The sequence below is a fragment of the Colletotrichum fructicola genome (genome assembly GCF_000319635.2).
Source record: "Colletotrichum fructicola Nara gc5 chromosome Unknown KSG_Nara_v1_contig09, whole genome shotgun sequence".
In the NCBI taxonomy this organism is placed as follows: domain Eukaryota; kingdom Fungi; phylum Ascomycota; class Sordariomycetes; order Glomerellales; family Glomerellaceae; genus Colletotrichum; species Colletotrichum fructicola.
The window spans coordinates 258649-274549 of record NW_027094059.1 but is presented as its reverse complement, the minus strand read 5'-3'; the positions used below and the strand labels follow the sequence as shown (position 1 = coordinate 274549).

The window sequence follows — 15901 nt, the reverse complement described above, 5'->3', positions numbered from 1 at the left end:
CCGCGACTACCCTGATAGTTCAACTCAACAAGCAACTGGTGATGATGACCTGAGATTTCATCACTCTAAGACTTCTCCTCAATCGAAGAAAGATTGAAGACTCTCCATCCTGTCAGCCATACCCAGAATCTCCTTCTTAGACTTGTGAGCCATTGCCCCAGGTCACCGACAATGACCCTGAGAAGTACCAAGCAGCCAAAGACCATCAGAGCTTGCCAGTTGGCATCTACTCTGTCGAAGCCCGCAATCATCATGACATTGCAGGCGAGCAGTGAAAGCGGGACGGTATGGTTGAAACTGAAAATTGTCAGTGATGCCCTTGACCGTGTCTCATGTCGACGTACTCTCTCAAAGCTTGGTTGACTCGGTTGGCAAAGCGCTGGTCCTCATCGTCACTTTCGGGGGATTCTTGCCCCAGAGTCTTGTTGTGCGCTGACTCGGCCATTTAATACTGGGTTATGAGAAGAAAAGCGGCTCTCGTAGGAAAAGAGCTCTTCTATGTTTGATGCTAAGCTCCTGGATATTGTTTCAATGAATATTTGGGCGAGTCCGTCGAAGATCAAAACTTGAATGTCACTTGCCTTATCAGATTCAGCGCCACAGACGCTATGATATGTGGAAGTTCGGGGACCTTGCTGGTTGCTACAAAACGTGGAGGATTGTGCCTCGGTACGTAATGGTGATACATATCATGATGAGACTACGGTTGATGAATCCTGCTGCCGGGGTAGGTCCGCTCAGGTTTGCTCAAGGAACTGTTACTCAAGGAGTTCCGATGAATGTGTGAGGCATTATTTTGGTCTCAATGCCTCACAAAAACTAATACTGGATTACAATTCAAAGAGCACTTTGTTCTGAGCTCAAATATCATCCTTCAAGCGCGCTAGTTTGGCCAACACAATAGACTTGCAGTATGTACAACATTCTCATGCCCGTCGCACATCGCAAGATTCATCTACAACCCCCTGATTCCAGCTTCCAAACTCTCCTTGTACCCAGTCCATCCCCGTCCGTAATAGTCCTTCAACAGCTGCTCCGCCTTCTTCGCCGGCACGACCTCCGTCAGGTCATGCCCCTCGTTCTCGTCCGGCTCCGGGATGTTCTCATTATCCGGCCTCAGCGCACGCAGCGTCTTGAAGACGTCGGACCTGTTCACCTCCTCCGCGAAGCCGAAGATCCTCTGCGACTCGACATTCTCGCCGAGGAGCGCGATGGCGTGCAGGCGGGCCGTGTCGACGACATCGACGAAGTACTGCGGGACGTAAAGCGCAAAGGCTTCGTAGTCGCCCTTTAGGACGTCGCGGACCCAGCCCATCGTCGAGCCGTAGATCTCGGGGTGGAGGATCTCTCCCCACTGGAGTGTGTTAGTGTGCGGGCTTCATTGCAATGAGGGGGGAGGCTCTTACATTGCAGTTGGGCAGGACGGTGCTGAAGACGTAGCCGGGCTTATTCTTCCCTACCCACTTCCACGCCGCCCGCTCGCCCTCGGTCTTGGAGGCGGCGTAGATGTAGTACGGCTTCTTGTCTTCTGCCAGGCTGGGATCCCAGGCCGACTTGACTGCGGAGTCGTTCCAGGTGTCTACAGCATGTTAGGAAAACGGACAATGGTAGGTGTGTCTTGGAACATACTCTCATCGACGCGGTCACCTGGCTTGTTAGTCTCCGGAATGATCACTGCCGAAGACGACGAGGTGAGGACGACGCGCTTGATGGCGGGGAATTTGGCTGCTGCTGCAAGGACGGTCTCGGTGGCCTTGACGACCCAGGGGATGACTGCGTTGGGGTCTTTGCTGAAGCTCACATCAGATGCCTTGGTTACTTGTCAGACTTGTCTACGTAGCTTAAGACCTCTCTAGACTTACGACATGAGCAACGGCGGAAACGCCGTCGAAAGCCTTGGCGAGGGCCTCCTCATCCTCAAAGTTGGAGAGGGTGATGGACTCGTACTTGTCCTTGCCGTACTTGCTCTGGAAGAGCTCGTCAAGCCATGGCTTGGGGGAGCGAACGGTGCCGCGGACGCGGTAGCCCTGTTCGAGGATGGTGTTGGCGATGTGAGAGCCGATGTAGCCGTTGGCACCGGTGACGAGGACCGTAGAGCCTTGCGGGAGAGCGTTGAGCTTGGCCATTGTGATTGAAGTTAAGGTTGAGGCAAGTTGATGCTAGCAAGGTTGAAGGTAGCTGGTATCAAGTATGTGAATGCTGGATTTGTTGGTGTGATGATAACATGGTATTCAAAGACAGCTACTAACGCAGGACGAAGTCAACTATTTATCTGTTTCAACCCATGGCTTCAATCCGAACACAAAACTCAATAGAGCAGGCCGAACGGACGGTCGATGAACCGCACATCAGACTGGCAGAGCAGCCTGGCGCCCACGGTGGAGCTTTGAAATCCATCCAACGCGCCGAAACGGGGCCAAAAGAGTGGACGAGAGGTTTTAGTTAGCCCGACTGGATTACAAACAATAGCTTTACTGTGTAGACGGCGTTTCTGAAAGGGGGGAGAGAAATCCATATGCCGGCTATGACGTATTGGGACATGACACCAGGCCGTCCGAAGTTGGCGCGATTTCCTGAACAAGCACATCTCTTCGCGAGGAGGTTGAATTGCGCCGTTGCAATGGTTTGCTTACTGCATAGAGTGTGCGTTTCAATTTTACGACTATCTTCTTTCAAGAACCATTGGGCACAGGTGGGTTTGTGTTACCTTGGATTATCATGCACCGTGGAAGTCCATGGCAAATGCGAGCTGACAAATGGGATGTCGCTTATATTGATTTTAGGAGTTAGGCCAAACCCCGAGTGAGGTCGAGGATGCCGGAACTCCATATGTTTTGAGGGCCGAACGTCTCTGAATGTCTCTGTTCCCCACTAACAAAACCCGATATAATTCATGTCGTAGCTATGCCATGAGTTGGGTGAGAGCTCAGGTCGGATTACATGTGAGGGTAACTTGCACAACAATCTTACACCTACCTACCCACATCAAAGGACGTGGTCGGGTAAATAGGCCATGACCCAAGGCATTGCGATATTGCTGCATGTTCGGGCAGTGCTATGCTTCCGAGTATCGACAAATTACCATTCTAGTATCCTGATCGTCGAACTTTACGCATATTTGCATCTCGTTACGACGGCAAGCTTACCTGCAGCAAAGCAGGCTGAGGCGCCGTGGGCCAGTGGTCATGACGGAAGAAGCACATCGATCGAGATGTCCAAAAATCGCACCCTTCACAACTTGCAACTTGCGACCACGCCTTAGTGAATTTGAACAGCAGAGGCTCATTCTGATTCTCCCAGAACGTGAAGGTGGTGAATGTCGCTTTAATGGCCTCCGCGAGCGCTTGCACGTTATTTTTAGAGGCGGGCGGGCAGCCACGGTATGGCGGACCACGGGTCGCTTGGGCCACCGCCCGTCGGAGGAAATATTAGGCGGGTGACGTGCGGCACGGGGGGGAAACTTTGTTTGGGGGAGCCCACGGGGGGAAGATCTGACTTGAACGGTCCAGGCCAGGCGCTGGATCGCTGGATCGGGGGGTAGGTAGCCGACCAGCCGTCTCCAAGCTGGCTTGTGACCAGACAACGTGGGAGTGGGAGGTGTGTTCTGCAGGGAGGTTGAGCAACGTGGCAAGCCGGGGGCTGCAGAAGAGACGACGGCCGGCAGACTGCTGATTTGGCCCTGATGTGGGATGAGAGGCGTGACGGTGGACGACGGGACGAGCAGCGCAGTGGGAAGACGCGGGTGGCTGTCTCTGTTTTCCTACGTGTTCAAGGTGTTGTGCATGTCGAGGGGGAAGTCAAAATGGGGAAATGGCTCACATGCCAGCGGCAGCAAGGCAGCATGGCTTGTGAGCACATGATGATGGGGGGTTGGAACGATGGAGGACTCGGACAGGGGAATAAGATTCAGGGAGAGACATGAGATGAACAAGCAGCCCCTGAGATGGTGCCGGGGGAGGGTGGTACAGCTCGGAATAAGAAACGCTGACGGATTCTTAATTCTCTTTGATGTCCCTTTTCCCCAAGGGTCGTGTGCAGGTTTGATTGAGGATGATGGCAGACGACGTTGGTGATGGGGGCGATATTATGTCGTTGTGTTATTGAGTTTGTACCACGACCCGAGTGCTGCACAACAGCAATGGTGATTTGGTGGGAAAGGTACTTGTGGGAGCATCAATTTGGAAGCATCAGCGGGAAGTGGCCCAAAACACCATAGAAGATGCCTGTGTACCCAAGTAAGATACAATGTAGAGAGAGTTGAACACAGCAAGAACAATTGCCGTTAGAGGGGCCCTATCCTCGTCTGGACTCGCTCAACAAAACCCTTGCTCAACAGACGCACACAACGAGGATGGGACTTGACTGGAGCAGGCAGATGGCGAAAAAGGGCATCCAGGCCAGGGCACCAATTGAGTTGCAAGTCGACGTGGATCTCGGGCGCCCACTTGTCCCAATTTTTTCCCTCGGGCACCTCAGCCTGGAGGGGTCAGCAGTGGGAGCAGGAGGGCAAGGAGGGGCACTCTGAAAATCTCGACCGTGGCCATGGATGGGAAATGGAACGGGACGGCATTGGACAGATTTGCAGCTGAGGGCATTCACATGGATTTTGGGGGGACTCTGACTCTGTGAGCCCCTCATACACCAGAACGAGTCGAGGACGCAGTTGAATGTGACAGAAGCAGAAGAAGACGCAGAGAAGACAGCGTCCAAAACAAGGCAGTCAGGTCAGACCTAGAGCAGGCCGAAGCAGCCGTCTAGTCTCACCATTGCGTTTGTTATTTTCTTTTGTTGTCTGCGATCGGGGCTTCTCTCTCGACCTTATCTGAGTCCTCGACGATTAGCCAGGTGCAGGTGCTGGTGCTTTGCCTGTGCTTACCTCAGCTGTGGGTGTATCTACGCACGCAAAAGTGGCTTGGGAGTACTTGTACTCGCTATCGCGTGCTCGCTTAAGGGCTACAGCGGCCTGACAAGAGGCTAGAAGGCGGCGGGAAGCAACCCAACCACACCACCACACCATTCCACGGGCGGTGCACCAACCCAATCTGCACCCGATGGATGCCCCTCACTCAGGTCCTTACCTCTCCGGTAAGGTACCTTACCGGGGGGAAGGGCCCCCGTCGCTCCAGCTCAGCCCGAAATCAAGGTCCAGTGCTGCACATGCCGTCGGGAAAACTGACGGGAGGAGGAAAGGCACTTTGTGCACTGAACGCTCCAAGGCCTCTCGTCCCTCCAGCGACTCGAACCCCTAAGGTACTGAAGTCTGTGGCTGCTAGCATATCGGACATCAGCAAATAGTGGAAGGGCCTTACCTAAGAAGGTCCATACCTAAGCCTTAAGGTACCTTCCTCAAATCCGCCGCTGCGCAAGTTCAATCTGGACCTCGACGACATCGGGTTCCCACTTAACCCTACCCAGCCTGGTAGTGTACCTACGGCGATTTCCCAATCCACCTCTTCTTCCCGAACACCACCACCACCACCACCTCTACCTCTACCTCTTCCACGCACCCGACGACGACCACGACCACAACGTCGACAACAACGACCGCAATCGCAGCACGAGACGGTCGCCTCCAACCTCACGAGCGACGACGGCTCCGGCATCAGCCCGTCCTCTCCATATCACTCTCTCCTTTATCGAATACCGTGGTCCGCCGCCGCCCGCTGTACAACACCCGACTGGACTGGACGCCTTTTCCACTTTTGTACGTGCGAACCCTTGTCCCGTCCCGTCTTCTGCCTCTCCCCGACCACTCGCTGCCTCTCTGCTTCGCCTCGCTCGCTCGCTGCCCTGCTTGCTTCCTGCTGCAGCTACGAAGAGGCAGTGTGCGCGCGTACTCTCTCTCTCTCGCTTCCTCCGTCTATCTCTCTCTCCTGCACTCGCACTAAACGTGGGCGACAACTTGGACGACATCACCATCTTCCCCATCATCATCTCCCCGGAAAAAAGACGACTGCACCCAGCTGTGGCTGCTGTGCCGCCGTACTGTTGCTGCTCTGTGCTGCACCCTCAATTTTCCCGCACCTTTTCTTCCCCCTCCATTATCAATCAATCAGCTCCTCTTTTTCCGACCCCGATGCGCCGGCCCCTCCACTCCGCCGGCGACATCACAATTCACCACCTCAGTTCCTCACCTCAGCCCTCGTCCTTGCTGCATCCGGCTGACACCACACCTTCCGCTTGACCACGTCGCTAATCTCGCTGCCGCCCTCAGCTTACCAGTTATTCCAAGCGACCGATATACCCTAACGAGCTTCGCATGCATTGAAAGACTGGCATAGACTGCATCTGTCCCTCCTTCGATTCGAGTCACCCCTTCAACTACCCACCTACGAACCAGCCTTTGCCTGCCCGGACAGTCGACCGACTTTCGCATGCACAACCGCCGCATTGCCCACCACCTAACTCTGCTTCCGCTCTGTGTCCATCGTCGCCGCGATCCCTCCGGCGCCGTGACATAGATCGTCTACAAAATCCGCCAAAATGTTCTGGCGATTTGGCGGCTACGCCAACATCTCCACCATCGATACCATCCTCGAGAAGCCCGACTTCACCGTCGAAGACCTGCTCGACGAGAGCGATCTCATCCAGGAGCTTAAGCAGCACAACACAAAGCTTATCGAATACCTCCGAGAGGACAACGTCCTCAAGACCCTGCTCGAATATGTCGTTGCCCCGAAACTAGAGCCCGTCGCCACCCCGGCCGACACCGAAGAACCCAAAGAAGCACCCGCCGACGAGTCCAAAGGCAAGGGCCGCCTGCTTCCCTTCTCAAGACCCCGCGCGTCCTCGCGCGCCACAGACACCGACAATGACGAAGAGGAGCAAGAGAAGAAGCGCAATCGCTATGCCTACGTCGCTGCCGAGGTGCTCTCCTCCGACACCTGGTCCATCTACGAGGCCTTGATGGAAAACCAGCCCTTGATTCGCGAGTTCTGGCAATTCTTGAAGCGCCCTACCCCGCTGGACCCTCTCCAGGCCAGCTATTTCACAAAGGTCAACGAGGCTCTGTTCGACAAGAAGACGGAAGAAATGGTTATTTTGCTCAAATCACTTCCGGATGCCGTGTCAGACCTGCTGCGCCACGTTGAATGCCCCATGATTATGGACCTATTGTTGAAGATTATTGCTCTGGACCGCACCGAGGGCGGCCAGGGTGTTGTCGAGGTGAGTGTTTCTGGCGGCCACCAGAAGCGACCTGACACTAACGATGCTCCGAACAGTGGCTGTACTCCCAGGACGTCGTGCCGACTCTGCTTACCTGCCTCAGCCCCGAACACAGCTGGGTTGTCCAGACGGCGGCCGGCGATTTCATCAAGGCCATCATCACCATTTCCGCCAACGCGTCACAAAACGAGCAGCAGTGCATCGGTCCCAACGAGCTTACGCGGCAGCTGGTGTCGCAGCCTTGCGTCGAGCAACTCATCAAGTACATGCTAGGAGGCGGAAACCCGTTGACGGTTGGTGTGGGCATCGTTATTGAGGTGATCCGCAAGAACAACTCGGATTACGACCCCGATGTCGGCACCGAATCCAGCTCCATGCCTTCGAGCAGAGATCCCATCTACCTGGGAACTCTCCTGCGCCTGTTTGCGCAACACGTTCCCGACTTTGTCAACCTGATCATGAACGCACCCGCTCACAGGGATCGCTTGGAATCCACCTTTGGCGAGAAGATAGAGCCTCTCGGCTTCGACCGATTCAAGACCTGCGAGTTGATGGCCGAGTTGCTGCACTGCAGTAACATGGGCTTGCTCAACGAGGTTGGTTCCGAGGACGTTATTGCAATCCGGGACGCCGAGCGTCAGCGACTGAGGACGGAAGGCAAGCTCTCCCCTAACCGGGGCGAGGAGGCCCAGTCCACCGACGACCTGACCATGCGCATCGGCCACTCATCTCCCGAGGAGGGTCGCAGACTGGAAGTGACCAACATCTCAGACGACGACGGCTTCGAGGAGGTCGAACCCAGCCGCGAAATGAACGAGGATACTTCCCACGAATTCGTCAAGGCCGAGGAGGAGATTCCTGTTGCTGCTCCGGCATCATCCTTCTTGGACAGAGACGAAGACGATTTCGTGGACGAACCCCTGAGCTCCCCTAGGCTTAACGTGGCAGACGACAAGATTAAGGAGCAGAGATTTGATGACCCCGACCTGGTTGTTGCGCCGCTCTCACCCAGCAAGAACAAGGCACCTCTCGGCGAGGAGAGCCCTGCTGCCACGGAAACCAAGACCGAGGGAGAGAAGCCGATGGAGACCGAAGTCAAGGCTGAGGAACCCGCCGCCGAGGAGCAAAAGCCAGTGGAGACCAAGGATGAGCCCAAGGAGGACGTTTCGGAAAAGACTGCGGAAGACGTGACGATCTCCAAGGTTGGAGAAATGTCTTTGGATGAGAAGGCCAACCAAAGCGCTGTCTCAGAAGATTCTAGCCAGAAGGGTGACGAGTCTGACTCCTCTGTCGTCTACACCCCCAGCGCGACCGAGTCGGAGGCCAAGACCGAGCCGGCTGAGACAGCGCCGGCCGCACCCGAACCCCCGATCTCTCCCCGACCGGAAGACATGCCCGCGCCGCTCTTTGCCAAGTCCTCTCCTGCCAAAGCGGAGGACAAGGAGGCCGAGTCAGAAGCTGCTCCTGCCCCGGAAGTTCCGATGGCTCCTCCGGCCCCAGAGGCACCCGCAGCGCCAGCGCCCCCGGGAGCAGACACAGACCAGCCGCCTGCCGTCCCTGAGCGGCCCGACCCTAGCACTGTGAAGCCGGTAGTCGGCGACTACCTCAAGCAACAATTTGTAGAGTATCGCGTTGTGCCCACCATCCTAGTAAGCCAAAGAGCCCCAGAAACGCATCAGAATCGAGCTAACGGAAGTAGTCATTTTTCTTCGCCTACCCGTGGAACAACTTTCTCCACAACGTGGTATATGATATCGTTCAACAGGTCTTCAATGGCCCGATGGACAGGGGCTTCAACCCTACGCTGGCCGTATCATTATTCGAGGCCGCAGACATCACTTCTGCCATAATCCAAGGCCAGCTCGCTAGCGACGAGTCCCAGGCCAAGATCAAGACCCGCATGGGCTACATGGGTCACCTGACTCTGATCGCTGAAGAGGTGGTCAAGTTTACGGAACGACACCCTCCTGAGCTGCTGTCGGAGACGGTTCTCGAGCGGGTGATGGACCCTAGATGGATCAACTACGTGGAGGGAGCCCTCGCGGAGACCAGAGAGCGTGATAACGCCATTCTTGGTGGTGTCCGACCAGAGGTGGCCCTTGGCAACCGCGCCGGCATGTCTGGCAACGGACTGGCCGCAGTCGGTCTTTCTGGCCTCGGCTCATCCTTCTCCAACTCTGGAGGAAACACCGGGTCAAGCGCCCTGGCCGATGCCGGACTCAACGGCAACATGGACCTGCAGGAGAACAGCGGCAACGGAATCGGACCCTTTGCCATTAGCTCGGGTACTCTCATGTCCGGTTTCGGCAGCTCTAGCGACGAGGAAGACGAAGGTGAAGAAGAGAACGAGGACGACGTCAACAATGAGGTGAGTAATATGCTCTCTGAGCTCCGTGAGATGGAAACTCCCGCGTTGGACCCCTGGACGCAGTCACTCTTGGACAACAACCCCGATTCGGACGAGGAGAAAGACAGTAAAGATGCGTAGTACGCAGATGAAGTTAGAAGGTCCCCTCGCGGTCACATCTTCCATGAGGATCACGCCTACGCTGGTCATGGCATTGGACTTGGGCTTTTGGGCAATGAGGACGATGATGATGACGAACCGATTATTGTGTATCGAGATGGCGAGACGAGCGGCGGAGAGGAACCAGATGAGGAAATGAGTATGGTTCGGCCCTCGCTGGATGTCGTGGCGTGGTTTAGACGGAGACTGAACAGAAGCGATATGGATGAGACACTGGAGGAATAGGCAGGACATGTCAGAGCCCGGGTGGTGTTGGGGCGCGTTTTCATGATGGACAGGGAGGGCGGCGAGTAGTGTATAGGCTTTACATGTTCCCCGTCCGTACCGGCGTCGATTCCTTGGGATACCAGGCACAACTGTTGGACTTTTATCCACTCGACCTTTTGGGGCTCACGACAATGACTTGCATCCGGGGAATCATTTCGCGTGCGCCTTTTTGCCAGGACCGCCCAGCTAATATCGCTCAATAGTTCCGGGCTTATACCGACCCATTGAACAACTCATCATCATCTCTTAACCCGCCATCCATCCCGCCACCGCCGCCTCCTCCGCCGCCGCTGAACATTCCTCCTTCCAGAGCCCGCCTTCAGCTGGCAGCCCGGCTCGCCATGCACCAGAAGAACAATGCCGCTGCAACGGCCTCTCGCGAGGACGGCGACGAGGACGCCAAGGACGACAAGGGCGAGGATGAGGGGGAACGACTCAAGAATCCGTTCGCGGACGACGAGGAAGATGAAGATGCCGACAGCGATGATGACGATAACGACGGCGGCAATCACGGCTCTGGAGCAGCTGGGGCGGTGACTGGCGCGTGGGGTGCGTCAGGCCGGGGATCGTGGTGGCGCGGGGTATCGCGACGGGGTGGTAATCAACGATTCGACGGGCAAGACGACTCGGACGACGAGGTGGACGACGACGATGAGGAGTTTGGGGACTTCGCCATGCCTGAGGTTGACCCGGCGCCGGGATCCGACGGGGACGACAACGTGATCCTGAAGCCTCTTGCGGTGCACCCGCCTGGGTCTGGAGGCAAGGCGTTTGGAAGCCTGTGGCCGTTTGGCAGCGCCAAGGACGGCAAGGACGAGAAGAGCGAGAAGGAAGGCGAGGAGACGGTGGCGGGAGAGGATGAGAAGCCTGTGCAGGCGGCCGTGGAGGCGGCGCGGCGAACGAGCATTGAGGAGGCGGATGACGATGAGGAGGTTGTCGTGCAGAAGCCGTCGAGCCTGTGAGATGAATAGATGTCTTTATTCATGTGGGTAGACGGGTCTGCTTGTACTATATGTGTTTTGTTTACGCTGCATGGTTGTAGAATATGATTGAATGGAGAACACGTTGGAAACGAATCATGGGAGAGTTGTGAGGGGATATGTTGATGCTAAACTGTATCTTTTGCCTCAGTACCAATCTTTGTGAAATCACTCATTGGTTTATCTACAGAGCATGCTTGACTGCTTCCTGTTTGGTGACTGTATTCTGACTTCCATACATCTCTGATGGGGAAAGACTGGTTTCCTCCTTTGTTGTGCACGCAAATGTTTTTTCTGCATCGACATATCCTTAGTACTCGCCCCGCCGGAGCTGGGCCCGAGGCCAGACCGGAGCTCCGGACTGCGCCGGAACAAACACAAAGTCCGGGATACCAGTTGTTATTCTTCAAAGTCGGGCAAACTTCACGACATCAAACGAACTCGTTCTCCGGCTGAGTCTTTCCACATTATACTCCAATTGAGGGGTTCCAGACATCTTGAACGTATATATGGATGGGGAGAGTGAGCATTGAATACCGTGTTTGATCCTCTCGGGGCGCTTGAAGGGTCCAATCAGGGGAGCTTTGACACCATAGGACCCCTGGACTAAACACTTTGTAGCTGCTAGCTAAGTTATGGAAGTCAATGGGGGGTTCCTAGTTCCCCGACTCCGATAAGCGATAAGCCGGGGATGCTGCCGGCCGAGGGGCAACCTCGCTCAGGCGCAACTTGAGTACTAAGTGGAGGAGTAGAAGGAGGAGGAAGAGGCACATGCATCCAACAAGATGCGCACGTCTGGTGTTTTGACAGCAGCAGCATGAACGTGGCCATCCCACCCAGCCCCCTTCCCTGTCCATAACACGCCGCTGCGGGAAAAAAGAAAGCAAACGGGGGACGAGGATGAATCAGGCACGGGAGGGTGCGGGAGCCGTCCGCTCATCTTCTCTGCTGTCGTGGATGTCGCACAACCTGGCCGACATCATCGTCCGCTTCGTCTCTGTCATCGCCTTGGGCTTCTACGCCGGCATCTATCTTCGCGTGAGTCAACCGTCTCTTCTCTTTCACAGTCTGCCTGTTTTACTGCGAAAGAACTGCGTCCCAGGCCCGTCATTGATGGCGACACGGTCCGGAAATTCGGTCTCTTGCCTCTGCCCGCGTCCCTGAGCTTCACTCGTGAAACCAGACGAGACGACCTGCAGAGAAAACGCCCCCTTTTGCCTGCTTCAACGCACGATGACGCGGACAGCCTCGCGTGGGCTGACTCTTCTCGTTCGTGTCGTCTTTGGCCTTACGTCTACGTCTGAAGTTTTTGGCATCACTAGCTAACCTCCGTCCCTTCGAGCAGCTTCTCTCTCGGGAGCGTCCACCTCCCCGAGTCCGCACGTAGACTACCTTACATAGGTAGCTGCAAACCCCTTTCGTTCCTGTTCCTGGATCCTGAATGCCCAGAATCGTCCGAGTACCATCCTGTCACTGCATTCTGCATGCAACATACACATACACAGGAAGCTGCCCTCCCCTTGTTGTCCCAGAACCTATTCGCATCGCAGCACACGGTCTCGTCCACATCTGCGACCACCTCACGCCAAAACACCTGGGGAAAGGCCGTTGCCAAGCAGCTGAAGCAGCGCAACCTATAAAACCATGGCGGAAGGCGAAATGATCGCGCAGACGAACGGGGACGTCGACGACGACTCCCGCCATCCCCAGCAAGTCTACCGCCAAGCGCCACCCCTCATGAACCGCATCGTGTACGGGACGAAGCTGTCCTGGCTGCAGTCCTGGTTCTACCAGCGGGCCAGCTTCGAGTTCTGGAAGACGTACTGGTTCCCAAAGTCGGCCGCGCAGAGGCCGGACCTGATGAAGCAGTACCCCTGCAGACCGAACCTCCTCATCCGGTACGTTTCCTTTATTTCTGCCGTGTACCTGCGCAGTCCACTGACATGACGACGCCGGATAGCATCTTCTTCCCCTCAGACTACGACCAGACATCCCCGCAAACCCTGCCGACGCTCTTCTCCATCCACGGCGGCGGCTTCTCCATCGGCGTGCCCGACGACGACGACGCCTGGAATCGCACCTTCGCCGACCTCAACGGCGCCCTCGTCGTCGCGCTCAACTACTGGAAAGCCCCCTGGGCGCCCTGGCCCAACGGCCTGCACGACCTCGAGGCGCTCTACCTCGCCGCCGTGCAGGACGATTCCCTCCCCATCGACAAATCCCGCATCGTCATCGGCGGCTTCAGCGCCGGCGGAAACCTGTCGTTGTGTCTGAGCCAGCTCAAGAGCGTGCGGCAGCACCCCACGGCCGCGCCCAAGGCTGTCATGCCGATCTACCCGCCCGTGGACTTCGTCACGCCCTGCGAGAAGAAGCGCCACCGCCGTCCGTACAAGATTGGCATGTTACCCGGGATCCGCGGGCAGCAGCGGGATTTCGTGCTCGAGTTCGCGCCCGTGTTCGACTGGGCGTACGTGCCGTACGGCGCGAACCTGAAGGACCCGCTGCTCTCGCCCAAGTACGCGGACAGGGCGGACTTCCCGGACAATGTGTGCGTGGTGGGCGCGGAGCTGGATTACCTTGCCTGGGAGGGGTGGGAGTTTGCATGCAAGCTGGGTGGGAAGAGTGTGACGGCGGCGGTGGTGGGGAGGAAGGAGGTGGCCAAGACGCAGGAGCTGGAGACGGAGGACGAGCGGTTCGGGTGGGAGGTGAGGGATGGGAGGGGGAGTGTGAAGTGGTTGCTTGTGCCGGACGTGATTCACGCGTTTGATATGCATGAGATGGGGGCCATGGTGTCGGATGAGGAGACTATTCGGGACGGGAACGCGAAGGCGGTGAAGGTGATTAAGGTGCTTGGGGAGTGGTTGAGGGGGAGCGCGTGGAAGGTTGAGGGGAGGGTTGAGCAGTAGATGGGCATAGTGAGGTTGGTTGGGATTTCTCGACTTTCGTTCAGGACATTATTCTTCGGGGGAGTTGGTTGGGATGTGTAGACTTGGCGTTTGAATAGCATGATCATCTTGGATTAATACAATGAACCTTCATCGTATGCTAGAGTGTGCCTTGCAGGGTGAGATGTCGTTAACCGCCGAGGTCTGTTGGTTGGTCTTGGTAACGCCCCCAATGTGACCCTGGACCAACGAGCTGTGCAGATGGTTCGTATGTCGAGGTGCCTGGCGAGCGGGCCGTTCCTGGGGGCCGCAGCGCATGCTCAGCCGCGTAGTTCGTGTTGGTGAAGATTGTGGGCTGTCTCTGTTGGATGTTGGTTCAGGGGTTGGTGGTGTGCCTTGCCTGACGTCCCCTGAGATAACGAACCTGATATCTAGCTGTTTGATGTGGGGGTGCTTTCGTGCATGAACCAGACCGATGGCGATACTCCGCCGCATGCGCCGCTACATGACCGAGAATCTTCGTACAATCCGCCTCGAAGAACGATGGTGATAGATTGGGCACCTTGTATGGCACTCTCCTATGTGCATAGATCTTTGTGCTCTAATGATTCAACGTTCTATTTGCTAAGCCCGTTCGTGGATGGTTCATTTGATGATCTGGTTGAACAAACTTGTAGTCATTCACATGAGGAAGGCCGCCTTGCTGAGCTGGCTCGTATTGATATGAATGTCATGGGCACGTAAGCACCGAATCCAGCCCGGTATCGAGGAGTACATCTGGTCAGGCTCAGTTCTCTGAAGCTCCAGTCTATCTGGAGTGGTTCGGCGGGACTAGGTACGGTCACTAAGTAATGGATTTTGGAAAAATATTGTCTTAAGCACATGGAGTAGTCATGTGTTGAGGGTAGTTCCTAGGCCCTCACGAATCACGATGAGCTCGAAAATTGGTCCAAGTTTGACGGATATCAAAAGATGTGGCGATTCAAGAGGCAATATAGAATATGTGTTATATCAAAGGGGCATAATTCACTCTACAGAGAATAAATGGACAACTGTTCTTCATGTAGGTTGTACTTGGTAGATGGGGGCAGCTCATGATAGCACATACTTGTAGAACTCGATCCTGAAAGAAGGAAGCAAGATCTACGAGAACCCTTCCAATTACCCAGAGCATGCCGGAACAAAACTTACCTTGGGCCCTGTTGCGACCCGATGAGACTCTGCTTCACCAAATCGCGCATGATGTATTGATAACTACAAAGGGAATGACGACAAAAGCAACAGAGTAGCTTCACGGTAAAAATTCTGAACAACTACACAACATGTCATTTCGCCACTACATACATCTATGTGGAAAACAATCATGATGAAGCTGGCTGTCCCAGTGCTCAACGGTGAAAAGTCACCCCAAAGTGCTTGCGACGATGAACTACACATGGCTTTGAGATATCAAGACAGCAGTGAACAGCACAAATTTCCGAAGACTTGTCCCGCTCCCGCAATTGGCATGATTCCTGAATGAGACCTACTCACTCTGAAGTTCATAAATTGCCAGTGGAACTGCAATAGGAAGACTCCTGAATCCTTATCTCTCACGTGAGGGGCCATCTTGAGCATGCCAGACGACCCTGCAAGGAGACTTGGAAGGCTATGTACACTGGATCAGGGTTGCTGTTGGAACTGAGCAAAGCTGCAGACGTTCAAATTGCCAATAGAGTAGAGATACGCAGCCCAGGATATAGACACCCTCTGGACTCGCGCTCGGCATACAGGCGGCTATCGCGCTCGCGCTCACTCTCCGTAGATGGCAATGTCGCTTCAACAAACGTGATCAATAGCTTCAATAATGCGCGTGAACATAGGCTTGTGGGCCGTTTAAGGCGGGCGTTCCTATGTGTGTGGTCGTACAGCGAGTACGTCCCTGGTAAGATACGCCAGTGAGCGTCATGCCAAGTCGTTGGAACCTCAAACACCTCAGTTGAGGACCACCTGGTTCAAACGGGATCAGGCGTATCCGGTCTGTCTTTGTATATGCAGTCACATTCATGCAGTTGGAAAGAACTGATGTTAGAGAC

General features: G+C 55.5%; 4 protein-coding genes across 4 annotated transcripts; 3 read left to right on the top strand and 1 right to left on the bottom strand.

Moving 5' to 3' along the window:
- Positions 1-955: 955 nt before the first annotated feature.
- On the bottom strand, positions 956-2126 carry ALD2-1 (Aldehyde reductase 2; the record flags this gene model as incomplete). Its single annotated transcript, XM_032023095.1, has 4 exons — positions 956-1354; positions 1407-1579; positions 1630-1810; positions 1863-2126. The coding sequence occupies 4 exons, from the start codon at positions 2124-2126 to the stop codon at positions 956-958; spliced, it is 1017 nt and encodes a 338-aa protein (XP_031880158.1).
- A 2925-nt stretch (positions 2127-5051) lies between these two features.
- CGGC5_v014348 (uncharacterized protein) lies at positions 5052-6249 on the top strand (the record flags this gene model as incomplete). Its single annotated transcript, XM_032023094.1, has 3 exons — positions 5052-5090; positions 5557-5704; positions 6215-6249. 3 exons carry the CDS (start codon positions 5052-5054, stop codon positions 6247-6249), a joined length of 222 nt encoding a protein of 73 aa, XP_031880162.1.
- Positions 6250-6483: 234 nt separating this feature from the next.
- Positions 6484-10923, top strand: ekc1 (Extragenic suppressor of kinetochore protein 1; the record flags this gene model as incomplete). Its single annotated transcript, XM_032023093.1, has 4 exons — positions 6484-7167; positions 7224-8816; positions 8867-9535; positions 10165-10923. 4 exons carry the CDS (start codon positions 6484-6486, stop codon positions 10921-10923), a joined length of 3705 nt encoding a protein of 1234 aa, XP_031880161.1.
- Positions 10924-12585: 1662 nt separating this feature from the next.
- Positions 12586-13847, top strand: lip2-1-0 (Lipase 2; the record flags this gene model as incomplete). The annotated part of the gene is made up of 2 exons (XM_032023092.1): positions 12586-12839; positions 12902-13847. 2 exons carry the CDS (start codon positions 12586-12588, stop codon positions 13845-13847), a joined length of 1200 nt encoding a protein of 399 aa, XP_031880160.1.
- Positions 13848-15901: the final 2054 nt, after the last annotated feature.